Here is a 20,305-nt window from a genome sequence, read left to right as displayed (position 1 = left end):
ACCCAGGACCAGCTTGGCCATGTATTTGTGATGGCCCCAACTGAAACAGTTGCAGCTGGCACTTTATCAGCTTTGGCTAGAGGCATAGGTTGAGCAATTCTGGACTGGAATGAAAAGAAGATGCTCCAGCTTCTAATTCCACTGCTCATGGCACTCAAGGGGCATGCCCAAGAAGAGTCAGGTCTGTGCCAGGCTAACAGAGCAGAGGATGGAGAGAGGCCTGCAACCTCTTACCTGGTTCCTGTAGAGTTGATGTAGAATTCTGAGGGAAGGTTGAGTTAGAGCAAATGGCTCAGGAAATGAGGAGATCACAACTGATTAACCAAAGTAGATATTTTGGGCTGAGTGAATAATGCCATTTAAAATGATCCCCCAGGATCTGGAAATATAGGAGACTTGGAGTAACATTAGCAATTGCCTCTGCTTCTCCAGACTCCACTCCCCTCTTTGTAAATGTATTAAGCACCTTTCTGAGCCCAGCATAGTGCTGGGACCACAGTGGAATAAAGACCTTATTAATTTAGACAACCTGTATTAGATTATGTAATCTCATAAAGTGGGAAAAGTTATAGGACTATTATTATAAGAACAAGTGAATGAATGCAGCATTTTCAAGTATGTTCTGTAGACCCCTTGTCCTATTAGAAGCTTATGGTTAGACAAGATTTAGAAATGTTCTCTTCATTACTTTTTCTGTAGAGTCACAGTGGATACTCACAAAGTAAAAGTTATGAGAAATCTCACTGTAAAGAAAATAGAATAATTTTATTTAATCTGGTATTTCTGAAATGTATCTGGTCACAAGACCACCCTTTACATTTGTAAACATTGTATTTGTAACATTTTCCTTATTTGTAACATTTTTGATTTATTCTTTTGAGAATTACCAGTTCCTATAGTTTTCTCATTTTTCCTACTTGAATGGGTGTTGTAAACTGGTTTGTAGGAACTTTAAAAAAAAATTTTAATGACATTAGCCCTTTGTCTCTTATGTGTGCTGCAAAACATTTTCTCCTAATTCTTCAACACTCTTCAAACTCTATTTTGGACAAAATGTAACAGTTTTAAATTTATGTAAAAGTTCATCAATATTTTTACTTATGGTTCTTAGCTTTTATTTGATATGCTAGAAAGATCTTCTCATCCCAGATTATAAACACAATCAGACCTGTAGAATAATGTGAACTCTGAAGTTAGATTGTCTGCAATTAATTACATTTCCTCCACATACTTGCTATGTCATCTCAGAATGAATTACTAAATATCTTTGTATTCATTTCTCCATCTGTAAAATGGTAATATTAAGGTTACTGTGAGGGTTAAATATGCATAAACTTCTGAGAGCAGTGCCAGGTACCTTGTAAATACTGAAAATTTGTTAGCTGCCATTATTCCAGCATTTGTATGATTTCGTCTTAAATTAACGTTTTCCTCATCCCAAGTTGATAAAGATATTTTTTCTTATGTTATTTTCTAGAAGCTTATTATTCATATTTTACATTTAGATATGCAACCCATTTAGTTTCAAATTTTATGTACAAACAAGGTAGAGTTCAAGATTTTTTTTTTAAAGAAAGTAACCTACAAAGGAACCCTCATTCATCTATCTTCAGATTTCTCAGCAGAAAATCTACAGACCAGGAGAGAGTGGAACAACATGTTCAAAGTGTTGAAAGATAAAACTTGCCAGCCAGGAATACTTTATCCAGCAAGGTATCCCTCAGATATGAAAGAGAAATAAAGCCTTTGTTAGACAAACAAAAGCTGAGAAAGTACACCACCACTAGATCTGCCTTGTAAGAAATGCTGAAAAGAGTCCTCCAGTCTGAAATGAAAAAACAAAAATGCTAATCAGTGACATAAAAGCAAATGAAAGTATACAATACTCTAGCAAAGGTGAAAAACAAACAGTCAGAATTAGGAAACTGGCACTCTATATTAGAATGCAGTGTTAATTATATTATAAAGGCTAAAGGAAAAGAGCATTAAAAATAACTATACTACTATAATTTCTCGATGAATTTCACAGAATAAGAAAAGGTAAATTGTGACATTAAAAATATATTGGGGCGCCTGGGTGGCGCAGTCGGTTGAGCGTCCGACTTCAGCCAGGTCACGATCTCACGGCCCGTGAGTTCAAGCCCCGCGTCGGGCTCTGGGCTGATGGCTCGGAGCCTGGAGCCTGTTTCCGATTCTGTGTCTCCCTCTCTCTCTGCCCCTCTCCCGTTCATGCTCTGTCTCTCTCTGTCCCAAAAATAAATAAATCTTGAAAAAAAATTAAAAAATATATATATAAAATTAAAGGAGTAAGAGGGTAGAACTTTTATAGCCAAATGAAGATTAGGTGCTATCAACATTTTTTATATGAAGTGTTTTATGTAAGCCACATAGTAACCACAAACTAAAAACCTAGAGTAGAGCCACAAAACATAAAAAAAGGGGAGACTGACCAAATCCCCAGGGAAAACCACCACTTTACAAAGATAGACAGAAACAGGGGAAAAGATACAATGGAGATACAAAACAACCAAAAGGCAAATGATACGATGGCAGTAGTATGTCTTTATATGTCAACAGTCACTCTAAATATGAAATGAATTAAATTAATTAATGGAAAGGCACAGAATGTCTGGATGGATTAAAAAAAAAAAGACTTAACTATATGCTGCCTACAGGAAACTCATTTTATCTCTAAATACACACCTAGACTCAAAGTAAAAGGATGGAAAAAGAGATTTCATGCAAGTGGAAAACAAAAGAAAAGTGAAGGTAGCCATACTTGCATTAGACAAAATACACCTTAGGCCAAAATAGATAACAAGAGATAAAGAAGGGTATTATATAATGATTAAAAAGTATAAGTCAGGCAGAGAAAGACAGATACCATATGTTTTCACTCGTATGTGAATCTTGAGAAACTTAACAGAGACCATGGGGGAGGGGAAGGGGGGAAAAAGTTACAGAGAGGGAGGGAGGCAAACCATAAGAGACTCTTAAATACTGAGAACAAACTGAGGGTTAATGGGAGTGGGGGAGAGGGGAAAGTGTGTGATGGGCATTAAGGAGGGCACTTGTTGGAATGAGCACTGGGTGCTGTATGGAAACCAATTTGACAATGAATTATATTTAATTAAGAAAAAAGAAGAATAAAGAAATAAAAATAAATAAAAATAAAAAGTCAATACATCAAGAAATATAGCAATAGTAAATATATATGCACCCACCATTGCAGCACTGGAATATATTAAACAAATGCTAATGGATACAAAGAGAGAAATAGACATGTAATTAACAATAGGAGAATTTAACATCCCACTGTCAACAATGGATAGGACACCCAGACAAAATCAAAAGAAAACATTAGAATTGAATCATAATCCAGAACAAATAAACTTAGTAGACATATATAGAATGATTTATCAAACATCAGCAGAACACATATTTTTCCGGAGTGCACAGGGGACCTTCTGTAGCATAGATTATATGATAAAACACAAAAAAAATCTTAGAAGTTTTAAGAACATTGAAATAATATCAACTACCTTTTCTGACCACAATGGAATGAAGTTAGAAATGAAGAAAAGGAAAGATGGAAAATCTACAAATATGTGGAAACTAAACAGTGCACTTCTGAACAACCAATGGGTTAAAGAAGAAATCAAAAGAGAAAATTTAATATCTCAAAACAAATAAAAATGGAAATGCAATGTATCAGGGTACCTGGGTGGCTCAGTCATGATCTTTGGCTCAGGTCATGATCTTGTGGCTCCTGAGTTCGAGCCCCATGTTAGACTCTGTGCTGACAGCTCAGGTCTTGGAGACTGCTTCATATTCTGTGTCTCCCTCTCAAAGGAGGGAGAGAGAGAGAGACAGAGAGAGAGAGAGAGAGAATCTTAAGCAGACTCCACGTTCAGTGCACAGCCTGATGTAGGGCTCAATCCCATGACTCTGAGATCATGACCTGGGTTAAAATCAAGAGTCAGACATTTAACCAACTGAGCCACCCAAGCACCCTTAGTAAGCTAATATTTAAAAGCCAATTAAGAATGCCATAAAATGTAACCTAAATAATATTTGGAATTAACAGAACATACATCTTAAAACAGTTGACTGTTAAAACTTCCATACAAAATAAAAAATAAAATTAAAAAAAAACTTTAATACGAGAGTAGTAGGTTTCTATTTTTTAAATATTTTCTGGATTTCAATAACAACTTATAAAGCATACTGACGTGTTTTGATGAAAATACTTTAGTTTGAGTTTTACATTGAATCACATTTAGATGTTTCAACAACTTTGTAAGGAATTTTTAGATAACTTTAATCCATTCCCAGTGGTTATTAACACACAATAGAATCTAGAATCTTAATAATATAAAGTTTTAGCATAAAATTACAAATTTAAGTATGAATTTTACACACATATTTAGGTCATGTATTTGGTGGCCTCTACAACTAACATGAAAAACAAGAAGTGACTTTCAGAGGTACTTATTGGGGAATAAGCACCCAACAAGGTCCTCAAGTATGGGACATGGCTTTGCTTAAGTTACATCAGCTGAACTTACTAGACACAGGGACATAATACTTTTTATTTAATTTATGAGGGCCATTTTTACCTCAGTTAAATTTCATCTGAAAAAAATTATTTAAAACTCTAGTTGTATTATTTCATTATATTCCCAAATTGATTTCACAAGGCCAGTATACTCTAATACCAAAGCCACCTAAGGATGATATAAGAAAAAAAAAAAAAAAAACTTCTGACCAATATCCCTAATGAATTTAGATATACAAATTTTCAACAAAATATTATCAAACCAAAATCAATACCACATTAAAAGGATACACCATGATCAAGTGGTACTTATCCCTGGGATGAAAGGAAGGTTCACAAATCAATACCTGTGATGCACCACATTAATTGAATGAAAGATAAAAATCTCGATAGATGCAGAAATAGCATTTGACAAAACACATGATCATTTCATTATACAAATGCTCAACATATTGGGTATGGAAGGAACATTCCTCAACATGATAAAGGCCATATATGACAAACCCACTGCTAATATTATACTCAATGGAGTATGGAGAAAAATTGAAAGCTTTTCCTCTTAAGACCAGGAACAAGACAAAGGTACCCATTCTCACTCAACAAGGCACTGGAAGTTCTAGCCAGAAAAATCAGGCAATAAAATAAAATAAAAGGCTTGCAAACTAAAAAGGAAAAAGTAAAATTTTCTTGTTTGCAGATGATGTAGTCTTATATATAGAAAATACATATATTCCACCAAAAAAACAATCAATGCATTCAGTAAACTTTCAGGATACAAGATCAACACACAGAAATCAGTTGCATTTCCATAGACAAACAATAATATATCTGAGAATGAAATAAAATAATCCCATTCACAGTAGCATCAAAAAATAGGAATATATTTAACCAAAAAGGTGAAATATCTCTACACTGAAAACTATGGCTTTGATGAAAAAAATTGAAGACAAACAAATGGAAAAATAGCCCATTTTTATGGATCAGAATTAATATTGTTAAAATTTCCATACTACTCAAAATCATCTATGGAAGCAATGTAATCTCTATCAAAATTCCAACAACATTTTTCTCAGAAATAGGAAAAATCTTAAAATTTGTATGGAATCACCAAAGGCCCTGAATAGCGAAAGCAATTCTGAGAAAGAATAAACTTGGAGACATCACACAAAGCTATAGTGAATAAAATCAGACACAAAGACCAGTGGGAAAAAATTGACAGCCCCAAAATAAACTCTCATATACATAGTCAACTAATATTTGACACAGAGCCAAGAATACTCAGTGGGGGAAAAACAGTCTCTTAAATAAATGGTTCTGGGAAAACTAGGTGATTACATGAATGAATACCTTATACTACACACCAAAATTCTCTTGAAATGGACTAAAGACTTAAACATCAATAAAACTCTTATAAGAAAACAAAGGGGAAAAGTTCTGTGACATTGGTCTTCACAAAAATTTTTTGGTTGTGACCCCCAAAACACAAGCAATCAAAGGAAACAATAAGAGGAACTATAGCAAACTAAAATGCTTCAGCAAAAGAAAAAGTCAACAAACTAAAAGACAACCTACTGAATGGGAGAAAATGTTTGCAAATCAAATACCCAGTAAGGGCTTAATATCCAAAATATATAAAGAATATAAATATATAATTTAATAGCCAAATTTTTTTGTTTAAAAAATGGAGAGAGGGACTGAACAGACATTTTCCCAAAGAAGACATACAAATAGTCAACTAGACACATGAAACATGAATAGATACATTGACATTACTAATCATCAGGAGAATGCAAATCAAAACCACAATTAGATATCACCTCACACCTGCTAGAATAGCTTTTATCAAAAAGACAAGAGATAAAAAGTATTCACAAGGATGTAGAAAAAAGGGAACCCTTGTGCACTGTTGGAAGGAATGTAAATTAATGCAGCCACTATGGAAAACAGAATGGAGTTTTCTTTAAAAATTGCAAACAGAGGTGCTGTATGATCCAGCAATCCCACATCTGGGTATATATCCAAAGGAAATGAAAACAGGATCTCAAAGAGATATCTGTATTTTGATGTTCATTTCAGCATTATTCACAATATCTAAATTATGGAAACAACTTAAGTGTCTTTCAATGGATGAATGGATAATTATTCAGCCACGAGAAATAAGGAAATACTGCCATTTGCAACAATATGAATGGACCCTGAGACATTATGCTGAGTGAAATAATTCAGATAGAGGAGGACAAATACTTTATGATCTCACTTATATATGGAATCTGAAAAAAACAAGCTCATAGAAACAGAGTAGAATTGTAGTTACCAGTGGCCTAGGGTGAGAGAAATGGGGAAAGGTTGGTCAAAGGATACATATTTCCAGTTAGAAGATGAATAAATTCTGGGGACATAATGTATAACATGGTAATTATAGTTAATAATAGTGTATTATATATTTGGAAGTTGCTGACAGGGGAGTTCTTAAATGTTCTCACTACAAAAAAGAAATGGTAATAATGGGACGTGGTGGAGATGTTAATGCTATGGTGGTAATCATTTTGCAATATATAAATGTATCAAATCAGCACTCTGTTCATCTTAAACTTACACACTGCTATATGTCAGTTATATTTTAATTAACCTGTAAAACAAAAATTATCCTCAGTAGAAAGTACTAGAAAGATACAGCAGAAGGAAGGCGATTTTTCCTGGTTCTGTCTGGCATGCTTCTGTTTGCTTTTCCTTGCTCCTACAATATGACTGTTGGAGGGAGAGGACATCCAATAGTGCTTGGTTCCTGCCATGGGTCCTTCTATAAGCTTGAGCCCTGTCCCCTGTTTAGTGATCTGCTGTTATATCAATGGCCCCCAAAATGGCTTTTGTCTACTAGACCATAGATTGTTTATTTCTTCATGTCAAGCTGATACCCATTAGCTCAAAGCCTGCTGGTCCCAAACTTAATTTTTTACACATCCATTTATTTTCAACATAACTAAGCAGTTTAGATGTTTAGAGCCTGCCTGTCTTGCATACCCTATGAAACTGCATCCAATATCTGCTAGTCATAGATATGATAAAGCCTGTGATTATAAACACCCCACACCACTGCTGCCCTTTATTGCTCTCTGACTCAGAGACTCCCATTTGTGCCGCTGAGCAATATTAGCTAGTGGTTAAGCTCCTTCTCTGATCTCTTTCACCTGGGAGTTCCCTTGCTCTCCTCCCCTTCTGGATGGTAGCTCTCATACCTTAGCTCCTGGATGGTCTCAGGTTGTTAATGGGCTTCTACTGCATGCAGACCTGTTCAAATAAAGCATGTGTGTGCTACTGCCACCTTGTGGTCATATCTTTTTCTTTGATCAGCTCCCCCAATCCTTCCAGTCTCCTACACCCCCTCACAGCAGCAATTCCAACATAGACATTGACACCCCTGGCTGATGAACAGTCTCTTGACACCTAAGTTCCCACCTGCTCTTGTCTACTTGTTACTAGAAGGGACGTTCCAACCTCACTCCAGCTGTACTTCAGAGGGGTGTTTCCTGCTTTAATAGCAATAGGGACTTAAAAACTTCTATTTTCCCTTGGGCTGCAAACACACATTCTCTAGTGATTTCTGAACCCCAACCTTGGGGAGGAGCTCCCCTGCCAAGTTGAGTCCTTTCACTCTCCCCTAACTTTATGGTATTCTTGGAGTCCTCTTGGCCCTTTGTAGTTATTCTTCTGTTATAGTTTTAAATTCTTGATATTAACTCTTCCTTTTCCAATTCTGCATGGTTGCAATTTCCTGAATGGATCCTGCATATCTTTAGCCATTTAATATTGTCACCTCAACCCCTTAACAGCTCTAATGAATCTCCACCCTGACTTCTCCAGGTCTCACGGCTCTTTTTGAATGTGAGGGACAGACATTGGAGGTGTGTTTTGTTAGTGTTTTCTGAGACCTGTCCCCTCTGTGCCTGCTCACTTATTTCACTCAACTTTAGCACTAGTCTAAGCTAGGAAGATGCTGGGAATATTAGATAGAAAGGATTTCTCAGTGCTCATTATGTACAAATGGCTCTTCCATTTCTCTTTCAGACAGAGTTCAATGTGGCCACCGACCTGCCTTTTCAAACTCATCATTGTTACGATTCCATGAATTGTTTGAAGTCCAGGAAGGTGAGTTCCCATGGCAAGTGAGTATCCAGATCTCACGGAAACACCTCTGTGGAGGCTCAATCATACATCAGTGGTGGGTTTTGACAGCCGCACATTGCTTCCCAAGAACCCTGTAAGTTTCTGAAGCGTTGTCTTAATTTACATCAAATCTTCTCTACCTTTTGTCTGGGCCGGGTAGCTTAACGGGTTAGTGCACAAGGCTTATGAACCCAGTTTGTTCCCATTGGCTTTGTACCAGAAAGTATCTCCTCTACACCCACTTTCTTCTTCTAAGTGAGCCATATCCAAAGGTTGACTTCTAGTTGTACCTATGCACCCAGTAATGGAAAATAAGTACAAGTCTTCCCTTCTGTCTGCCACATGTGTAGACAATACACTGTATTTGTTCATTGTACACACACTCATGAACACCTACCATTGTGCTATTCCAAGTGCTGGTGATATAGTGGTAAACAAGACAGTCAAACTCTTTGTTGTCAAGGAATTCACATTCTATTATCTTGGATGGATTCATTCCATTTCCTTGAGTCAGGAAATTTCCCTGGGCTGATTATTCACTAGCTCAGAGTCTGGGCTGCTGACTTCTGCCACTCTTGTCTCTAGCCACTCTCTAGGCCACTGCACATCCACTGCTTTGGATTTTTCAGTATTCAGTTGTAAATTGTACTGTTGATAAATTTGTCTACAAGTGTGAAATACAGTGTAAGTATTATTATAGTTTGGAGTTATTATATTCATTTTTTAGGTTAGAAGTGGCATTGGGAAATGTTACTGTGGTCATGGGAACCAGAATATTCAGCGATGCCCGCTTGGAGAGAAAGCAAGTGCAGAAGATAATTATTCACAAAGATTATAAACCATCCCACCTTGACAGTGATCTCTCCCTGCTCCTGCTTGCCACACCAGTAAAATTCACTAACTTCAAAATGCCCATCTGCCTGCAGAAGAAGGAAAGGATCTGGGACAGATGTTGGATGGCAGAGTGGGTGACAGCTTATGAATATGGTATGTGCCTTCCCTTAAAAGTCCATAGAAAGCTTACATTTAGGCTTCCCTGGCTAGAAAGCATGTTGCTCTGGAAGATTTTGGCCTCACTACTCTAACTTTGCGATCTTGAGCTAGCTAGCTCCTTCACCTTACTCACCTTTACCTTTTCTCATCTGTATAATGACAGCAATGTCACCCTCAAATCCATTATGTGGATTAAATTAGATGCAATTGTACTTGTAAGGTCCCTAATGAAAGCCTGGAATATAGAAGAATCTCAAAACATGAGAGTGATCATTTTTTGGAGCCCAGAGGCCTTTTAGAAAGCCAGTTTGGATTCTTCCTCCATGGACTATTTTACAATGTGCACTTCCCCATATGTTTATCATTTGATGAAGTCCATGTTGACCATCATCCTGAGCTAACTGAGCCAGTGATTCCCCAACCAATCTTTGTCATCAATGACTCCACTCCTTTCCCAGGTCACAAGGCTGGCCAAACAGGGAGAAACTCTGGGAGGGTGGGAGTAGGATGGGGGGAAGACCAGAAGTTCCTCTAGAATTAGTTGTTTACCTTCCACAAGTTGGCTCTTACAGGTGTGTCATTTTCCTGGTTCCTCCACTGGCCTGGCAGAGACATTGGACAACACTAAGAAACTGGGCTATTCTGAATCTCTGCACAAGGACCAAGCATGGCTGTGGGGAGATGGGGGGGGGCATGGAGAAAACTCATCCTATGTTTTTATGGCAGGAGCTGGTGCTAGGGGGGTTAGTAGGCTGTTCCAGAGGAAATGAGTTTCCCAAAAGGAATAAATATAAGCATAAATGAAGAATTCACTTATTGGATTGAGTGGAGCATTCCATTAGGTCACCTTTAAGGCCTTCCTACACTGTGATTTGCTAAGTGTTTGCATCATTCCATGACTTCAACCCTGATCATTCATAGGCTTGTCACCTTCAGTGGTTGATTTGGCACTCATTCTCACACTAGCTTCCTCATTTCCCAGACCAACATGACAACTTAAACATGTACCTGCAGAAGATGAGAGTGCTGCAGATTAGCTGGAGAGAATGCAGCAAGAGGGTAGATAAGCTCTCCAGGAACATGGTTTGTGCTTGGAAGGAACCAGGCACCAAAGGCAATTGCCAGGTACTTGGCCCCTACCTCAGCCCCATCCTCCATATGCCCCTCTACTTTCTAGGTTCTCAGGAGAAAGCCCAGGAGTGAAGCCCCTAACCCATATCACTAGGACCCTCTTATCCTGCCCTCTTGCTAGAGCTACTGTTGATTCCTTGCAGACTGTACCTTCTTCATTCTCTCATTTTCAGGGAGACAGTGGGGCACCTATGGTCTGTACTATCCATGGAACCCAGAGGCTCTTCCAAGTGGGTGTCTTCAGTTGGGGCATAAGATCTGGCTTCAGGGGGAGGCCTGGTATGTTTGTGTCTGTGGCTCAATTTATTCCATGGATCCAGGAAGAGACAGAAAAGGAGAGAAAAGCCTACACCATCTCAGGAGCCTGGAGAAGCTCCCTGCCTCATGTTCCACAGTATCCCTTACTGTTGGGTTTGGGTTCTCAAATGTTGCTTGTGACCATATTTACTGGTGATAAATCAAATCACTAAACTTTATACCCACCCTCACTTCTCCTCCTCCTTTCTTCCCTCCCATATTTACACAAGCATCAATGGAGCATAAACTATGAGTTAGCTTCTATGCTAGACCCTGGAAGTTAGACATGGATTCAGTTCTCCCAAATATCACAAATCTAATGAAGAAAGACCAAATACAACACTAAAAAGAAGTCTTTCATCACCCCAACATTTTGTGTTGTTAAGTAACTTCTTTTACTTCTCTTATGGAACACAATATAACCTAGCTAATGACCAGCTTTAATTCTGTCAGCTCAGTGCTTTACATAGACCCCCCCAACACAGAGAGCTCCCCATCTGAGGTACAAATGCTTTCATCTACTGGGCCATTTATGAATGAAGGTCTATGGTAGAGTTATGATCAGGGGTTTCTTGTCCTGTTTGGAGTTGAAAGTGGGATGATTATGACTTGGCACTTAAAGACCACACCTTTCTTTCCCTCCCCTTAATATATCCAAATAAAAAGTTAGCATAATGAAGTGGCTTGGAGGAATCAGAAAAATCTTCCTTTTCCATAGACATGGATAACTGAATAAGAGCCACTCTTGAGTAGCCAAAGTCATTACTCATAAAATGAGAAAGGATAAAAATTCAAGGCAAGAAAGTCAGAGGAAACAGAATAGCTTGTGTGGCCAGATTATAATACAAAGTATAAGAATTTGTTTTTAGAAAATTGTGAGACAATGTTTAAAGATCAGGGCTATAAAGTGAAATCAGGGACGAGTAATAGGGTCTTTTCTAGGTCCTTCCTTGGTTAAGTCTACCTGGCATAGACATGCTCAGAATTAGCAGATGCAAAGAAGACAATCAACCACATGCAGTCCCACTGGAGTCCATAAAGAGAAACACATTAGTTCATTCAGATACCTTGTGAATATTGAACGTGTATCAGGCTCTGGAAAGATATAAGGATGTAAATGATGTAAAGTTCATGTGTTCAAATGTGTATGAGTCACAATCATATGGCCACATCCAAATTTATGAATATTTTAGAGGGTCTCATAGTGATTAGTTTCATGGGATATTATTATTTTACTAAGAGTTCTCCAGAAAAATAGAAAAAAATTGTGTGTAGGGCAGGGGAGGGAGAAAGCTAGAGTTTTATTTAAGAAATTGGGTGGGGGGAGAGCGCCTGGGTGGCTCAGTTGGTTAAGCATGTGACTTCGGCTCAGGTCATGATCGCAGGCATGTGAGTTCGAGCCCTGGGTACCACTTGTGAGTTCAAGCCCTGCTTCAGGCTCTGTCAGCACAGAGCCTGGAGCCTGCTTCAGATTCTGTGTCTCCCTCTCTCTCTGCCCCTTCCCCCTCACACTCTGTCTCTCTCTCTCTCTCTAAAAAAATAAATAAAATTAAAAAAAAAGAAAGATATTGGGGGACACCTGTTTGGCTCAGTTGGTTGGGCATCTATCCCTTGATTATAGCTCAGGTCAGTATCCCAGTGTAGTGGGATTGAGCCCACATCAGGCTCTGTGCTACATGTGGAGCCTACTTAAGATTCTCTCTCTATCTCACTCTGTCTCTCTCTCTCTGACTCTCTCCTCTCTTCCTCCTCCCCTGCCCCTCTCCCCTGCTCGCTCTCTCTCTCTCTCTCTCTCTCTCTCTCTCTCTCTCTCAAATAAGTGAATAGAATAGAATAGAATAGAATAGAATAGAATAGAATAGAATAAATTGGCACATGCAATTATGGGGGCTGGTAAGTCTGAACTCTGTATGGGAGACCAGAAGACTGGAGGCCCAGGGAAAGATTGATGCTGCAGTCAGGAGTCTGAGGAAAGTCTGGAGGAATAATTCCTTTCTCCTCAGGGGACCTAAGTATTTTCTCTTAACTGATTAGATGAGTCCCATCCACATTATGTAAGGTAATCTGTTTTACTCAAAGTCTACTGATTTCAATGTTAATCATATCTTAAAAAAACCAAAAACTTCCACATCAACATCTAGACTTGTGCTTTACCAAACAACTAGGTACTATAAGGTACCCAAGTTGACAGACGAAATCATCACATTGATAAAGTGTCATCTCTTAGAGCTGCTGAGAAAAACATAATATAGGCTAGTTCTCTTTGGAGTTCAACAAAATGTAACTCACACCAAATATTGAATGATAAAAAAGAAGGAATCTGAAATGCCCTTATAATACTAAAACACCACACTTATTGATGCCCTTTATCCTACAGATGGAGGGACTTGTGAGATCTTCTCTGTCATGCCATTGAGAGATACTTCCCTGTTCTGTTTCTAGTCTTCTCAGGCTATTATGCTTTCCCTGGAAGGTCTTTGGGGTTTGCATCTATGAGGTTACTCTTAATTTTGCTGCTTATATATTAGGACAGTGTTTCAGATACCCACTAGAATTAACCTGGATGTCTGGTAAAAATGCAGATTCCTGGACTTTATCTCAGGTTTACAAAATTAGGAGCTCTAGGGGTAAGGTTCAGGGCATATTCATTAAGAAGTTCTCTGAGTCATTCTTTTAAAAATTTTGTTTTTATTTTATTTTTATTATTATTTTTTATTTTAGAGAGTATGCGTGGGAAGGGGAGAGGGGAAGAGAGACAGAAAGAGAGAGACAGAGAGAGGGAGGGAGAGAGAGAGAGACAGAATCTTAAGCAAACAGGCTCCATGCTCAGTGCAGAGCCCAACACAGGGCTCAATCCCATGATCCTGGGACTATGACCTGAGCAGAAATCAAGAATCAGATGCTCAACTTATTGAGCCACCCAGGCACCTAAATCCTGCAAAAACATTTATTTTATTTTATTTTTAATTTTTTAAAATTTACATCCAAATTAGTTAGCATATAGAGCAACAATGATATCAGGAGTAGATTCCTTAGTGCCCCTTACCCATTTAGCTCATCCCCCTCCTACAACCCCTCCTGTAACCCTCAGTTTGTTCTCCATATTTATGAGTCTCTTCTGTTTTGCCCCCTCCCTATTTTTATACTATTTTTGTTTCCCTTCCCTTATGTTCATCTGTTTTGTCTCTTAAAGTCCTCATATGAATAAAGTCAGATGATATTTGTCTTTATCTGACTAATTTCACTTAGCATAATACCCTCCAGTTCCATCCACATAGTTGCAAATGGCAAGATTTCATTCTTTTTGATTGCCAAGTAATACTCCATTGTATATATATATCACATCTTCTTTATTCATTCATCCATTGATGGACATTTGGGCTCTTTCCATACTTTGGCTATTGTTGATAGTGCTGCTATAAACATTGAGGTGCATGTGCCCCTTCAAAACAGCACACTTGTATCCCGTGGAAAAATGCCTAGGAGTGCAATTGCTGGTGGTAGGGTAGTTCTATTTTTAGTTTTTTGAGGAACCTCCATACTGTTTTCCAGACTGGCTGCACCAGCTTGCATTCCCACCAACAGTGAAAAAGAGATCCTCTTTCTCCGCATCCTCCCCAACATCTGTTGCTGCTTGAGTTCTTAATGTTAGCCATTCTGACAGGTGTAAGGTGGTATCTCATGGTGGTTTTGATTTGTATTTCCCTGATGATGAGTGATGTTGAGCATTTTTTCATGTGTCGGTTGGCCATCTGGATGTCTTCCTTGGAGAAGTGTCTATTCATGTCTTTTGTCCATTTCTTCACTGGATTATTTGTTTTTTGGGTGTTGAGTTTGATAAGTTCTTTATAGATTTTGGATACAGACCTGTTATCTGATATGTCGTTTGCAAATATCTTCTCCCATTCTGTCAGTTGCCTTTTAGTTTTGCTGATTGTTTCCTTCACTGTGCAGAAGCTTTTTATTTTGGTGAGGTCCCAGTAGTTCATTTTTGCTTTTGTTTCCCTTGCTTCCGGAGACGTGTTGAGTAAGAAGTTGCTGAGGGCAAGATCAAAGAGGTTTTTGCCTGCTTTCTCCTTGAGGATTTTGATGGCATCCTCTCTTACATTGAGGTCTTTCATCCATTTTGAGTTTATTTTTGTGTATGGTGTAAGAAAATGGTCCAGGTTCATTCTTCTGCGTGTTGCTGTCCAGTTTCCCCAGCACCACTTGCTGAAGATACTGTCTTTATTCCATTGGATATTCTTTCCTGTTTTGTTAAAGATTAGTTGTCCATACGTTTGTGGGTCCATTTCTGAGTTTTCTATTCTGTTCCATTGATCTGAGTGTCTGTTCTTGTGCCAGTACCATACTGTCTTGATGATTACAGCTTTGTAGTATAGCTTGATGTCTGGGATTGTGATGCCTCCTGCTTTGGTTTTCTTTTTCAAGATTGCTTTGGTTATTTGGGGTCTTTCCTGGTTCCATACCAATTTTAAGATTATTTGTTCTAGCTCTGTGAAGAATGCTTGTGTTATTTTGATAGGGATGGCATTGAATACGTAGATTGCTTTGGGTAGTATCAACATTTAAACAATATTTGTTCTTCCTATTCAGGAGCATGGAATCTTTTTCCATTTTTTTGTGTCTTCTTCAGTTTCTTTCATAAGCTTTCTATAGTTTCCACTATATAGATTTTTCACCTCTTTGGTTAGATTTATTCCTAGGTATTTTATGATGTTTTTGTGCAACTGTAACTGGGATCGATTCCTTGATTTCTCTTTCTGTCACTTCATTGTTGGTGTATAGGAATGCAGCCGATTTCTGTGCATTAATTTTATATCCTGCAACTTTGGTGAATTCATGAATCAATTCTAGCAGTTTTTTGGTGGCATCTTTAGAGTATCATGTCATCTGCGAAGAGTGAAAGTTTGACCTCCTCCTGGCCAATTTGGATGCCTTTTATTTCTTTGTGTTGTCTGGTTGCAGAGGCTAAAACTTCCAATACTATGTTGAATAACAGTGGTGAGGGTAGACATCCCTTTCTTGTTCCTGACCTTAGGGGGAAAGCTCTCAGTTTTTCCCCATTGAGGATGATATTAGTGTTGGGTCGTTCATATATGTCTTTTCTGATCTTGAGGTATGCTCCTTCTACCCCTACTTTCTTGAGGGTTTTTATCAAGAAACGATGCTGTATTTTGTCAAATGCTTTCTCTGCATCTTTGGAGAGGATCATATGGTTCTTGTCCTTTCTATTATTGATGTGAGGAATATCAATATCGCTATTGAACCAGCCCTGCATCCCAGGTATAAATCCTGCTTGGTCGTGGTGAATAATTTTTTTAATGTATTGTTGGGTCTGGTTGGCTAATATCTTGTTGAGGATTTTTGCATCCATGTTCATTAAATTGGTCTATAGTTCTCCTTTGTAGTGGAATCTCTGTCTGGTTTTGGAGCCAAGGTAATGCTGGCTTCATAGAAAGAGTTTGGAAGTTTTCCTTCCATTTCTATTTTTTGGAACACCTTCAAGAGAATAGGTGTTACCTCTGCCTTAAATGTTAGGTAGAATTCCCCTGGAAAGCCATCTGGCCCTGGACTCTTGTTTTTTGGCAGATTTTTGATTATGAATTCGATTTCCTTACTGGTTATGGGTCTGTTCAAATTTTCTATTTCTTCCTGTTTCAGTTTTGGTAGTGTATATGTATCTAGGAATTTTTCTATTTCTTCCAGATTGCCCATTTTACTGGCATATAATTGCTCATAACATTCTCTTATTATTGTTTTTATTTCTTCTGTGTTGGTTGTGATCTTTTCTCTTTCATTCTTGATTTTATTTATTTTGGTCCTTTGCTTTTTCTTTTTGATCAAACTGGCTAGTGGTTTATCAACTTTGTTAATTCATTCAAAGAACCAGCTTCTGGTTTCATTGATCTGGTCTACATTTTTTTTTGTTTCATTAGCATTAATTTCTGCTCTAATCTTTATTATTTCCTGTCTTCTCCTGGTTTGGGTTTTATTTGCTGTTCTTTTTCTACCTCCTTAAGGCATAAGGTTAGGTTGTGTATCTGAGATCTTTCTTCCTTCTTTAGGAAGGCCTAGATTGTTATACTTTCCTCTTATGACCACCTTGCTGTGTCCCAGAGGTTTTGGCTGTGTTATCATTTTCATTGGTTTCCATATACTTTTTAATTTCCTCTTTAACTGCTTGGTTACCCCATTCATTCTTTAATAGGATGTTCTTCAGTCTCCAAGTATTTTTTACCTCTCCAAATTTTTTCTTGTAGTTGATTTCGAGTTTCATAGTGTTGTGGTCTGAAAATATGCATGGTATGATCTCGATCTTTTTGTACTTACTTAGGGCTGTTTTGTGTCCCAGTATATGGTCTATTCTGGAGAACGTTCCATGTGCACTGAAGAAGAATGAATATTCTGCTGCTTTAGGATGAAATGTTCTGAATATATCTGTTAAGTCCATCTGGTCCAGTGTGTCATTCCAAGCCATTGTTTCCTTGCTGATTTTTTGATTAGATGATCTGTCCATTGCTGTGAGTGGGGTGTTGAAGTCTCCTACTATTATGGTATTACTATTGATGAGTTTCTTTACGTTTGTGATTAGTTGATTTATTATATATTTGGGTGCTTTCACATTTGGTGCATAAATGTTTACAATTGTTATGTCTTCTTGGTGGCTATACCCCTTGATTATCATATAATGCCTTTCTGCATCTCTTGATGCAGTCATTATTTTAAAGTCTAGATTGTCTGATATAAGGATGGCTACTCTGGCTTTCTTTTGTTGACCATTAGCATGGTAGATGGTTTTCCATCCCCTTGTTTTATCTGAAAGTGTCTTTAGGTCTAAAGTGGGTGTCTTGTAAACAGCATATAGATGGGTCTTGTTTCTTATCCATTGTGTTACCCTATGTCTTTTGAGTGGAGCATTGAGTCCACTGATGTTTAGAGTGAGTACTGAAAGGTATGAACTTATTGCCATTATGATGCTTGTAGAGTTGGAGTTTTTGGTGGTGTTCTCTGGTCCTTTCTAATACTTGTTGCATATATATATATATATATATATATATATATATATATATATATATATAATTTTCAATCTTTTCTCCCCTCAGAGAGTCCCCCTTAAAATTTCTTGTAGGGGTGGTTTAGTGGTCACAAACTCCTTTAATTTTTGTTCGTCTGGGAAATTTTTATCTCTCCTTCTGTTTTGAATGACATCCTTACTGGATAAAGAATTCTTGGCTGCATATTTTTCTGATTCAGCACACCGAATATATCCTGCCACTCCTTTCTGACCTGCCAAGTTTCTGTGGATAGGTCTGCTGCAAACCTGATCTGTCTTCCCTTGTAGGTTAGGGACTTTTTTTCCCTGTTGCTTTCATGATTCTCTCCTTGCCTGAGTATTTTGTGAATTTGACTATGATATGCCTTGTTGATGGTTGGGTTTTGTTCAATCTAATGGGGGTCCTCTGTACTTCCTGGATTTTGATGTTTGTGTCTTTCCCCAGGTTAGGAACGTTTCCTGCTATGATTTGCTCACATAACCTTTCTACACCTATTTCTGTCTCTTCCTCTTCTGGGACCCCTATGATTCTGATGTTATTCCTTTTTAATGAGGAACTGATTTCTCTAATTCTTAAATTGTGCTCTTTAACCTTAATCTCCCTCTTTTTTTCTGCTTTGTTATTCTCTATAAGTTTGTGCTCTCTATGGCTGATTCTCTGTTCTGCCTCAGCCATCTTTGCCACTGCAGCATCCATCCATGATTGCAGCTCAGTTATAGCATTTTTAATTTCATTCTGGCTATTTTTTACTTCTTTTATCTCTGCAGAAAGGGATTCTAATCTATTTTCGTCTCCAGCTAGTAGTCTTATTCTTGTGATTCTAAATTCTGGTTCAGACATCTTGCTTGTATCTATGTTGGTTAAATCTCTGGCTGTTGTTTCTTCATGCCCTTTCTTTTAGGGTGAATTCCTTTGTTTTGTCATTTTGAACAGAGAAAAGGAATTAATGAGGTAGAAAAATTAAAATAAAAAAATTTAAATTAAAAAAATATTAAAATTAAAAAATTAAACATGCACACACACAAATTGAAAAAATGATGCTAGATGCTAGGTGTGTTTTGGTGTGTGTGTTGAAAGTGGCTTGACAGATTAGAGAAAAAAAAGGAGGGGATGAACAAAAAGGAAATCGTTTGAGACTTTGAAAACAATGTACACTGAAGTATACTAAAATGAGATGATGGGAATAAAATAGAATTTGAAAAAATTTACACAAAAGTAAAGAATATAGTAGAAAAAAATTAAAGAAAAATATTTTCAATAGAAATTGAAAATAAAAATGAATTTTTCTTTTTCTATATTCAAGAAAAAAAAGAAACTAAAAAGAGAAAAAAAGAAAAAGAAAAAAGGAAATCGTTTGAAAATTTGAAAAAGTGAATACACTGTAGTAGACTAAAATAAAATGATGGACGTAAAATAGAATTTGAAAAAATTTACAAAAAGTAAAAAATACAGTAAAAAAAAAGAAAAATATTTTTAATAAAAATTGAAAATAAAAATGAATTTTTTCTTCTGTGAATTCAAGAAAAAGAAAAGAAGTGAAAAAGAGAAAAAAAAAAGAAAATCGAATAGATGGACCTGCTAACAGATTGAAATAGGACTGAAATTCCTTCGTTTTCCCCTTGAAGTCAGACTATGAAGTGCTTTATAGTCCATAAACTAAGTAGGTGGTGAGACTTGTCTTCATGAAGAGCGAGGTTGGCCCAGTTGGGCGGGGCTCAGTGCAATGGCTCTGTTCTTTACTAGGTGGCACTGCTAGCCTACTGGGGTGTATTGTTGTGAGGCTCACAAGTGTGTATGCGCATGCGTGGGAGTGGTGAAAATGACGTCATCCAGGTATCCAGTCTGTTCTGGATAGCAATCGCGTACCTGTTCTCTGTCTTTAGCTCTCCTCCACTCCCCCCTTTTTCACTCTCCATGACCAAGCCCCAGGCAATACTTCTCTCCCGAGTTTTGTCTCATGTGCGGCTGCCTTCCCTGGCCCCTTACTTCCAAAGGACTGTGGCTTTGACCTGTTCTACCCCTCTGTGGGAGGGTCTCACCGAACAATGGCCTAATGAACAATGGCCAAGTGTCAGCTGCACCCAGGAACGCTTGCAGGACCCTG

At 37.7% G+C, this 20,305-nt stretch overlaps 1 protein-coding gene across 16 annotated transcripts in view; it reads left to right on the top strand.

Annotated features, from left to right (window-relative positions):
• Positions 1-20,305, top strand: part of LOC102900749 (serine protease 55-like) — a 59,596-nt gene that overhangs the window by 21,118 nt on the left and 18,173 nt on the right. For 4 of the 16 annotated variants that reach the window (XR_006596553.1, XR_006596552.1, XR_006596555.1 and 1 more), the window contains exons 3-5: positions 8,624-8,816; positions 9,450-9,709; positions 10,698-10,840. Coding sequence is in view for 10 of the 16 variants with exons in the window: in XM_045055629.1 (XP_044911564.1) it covers positions 8,624-8,816; positions 9,450-9,709; positions 10,698-10,840; positions 11,020-11,316 (893 nt within the window). In the remaining 6 variants the exon portion in view is untranslated. The other 12 variants (XM_045055629.1, XM_019828641.3, XM_045055628.1 and 9 more) reach the window with 8 other exon arrangements.

The sequence above is a fragment of the Felis catus genome, chromosome B1 (assembly GCF_018350175.1).
Source record: "Felis catus isolate Fca126 chromosome B1, F.catus_Fca126_mat1.0, whole genome shotgun sequence".
Lineage (NCBI taxonomy): Eukaryota > Metazoa > Chordata > Mammalia > Carnivora > Felidae > Felis > Felis catus.
The sequence above is the reverse complement of the archived record's forward strand: the minus strand, read 5'-3'. Positions and strand labels throughout refer to the sequence as shown.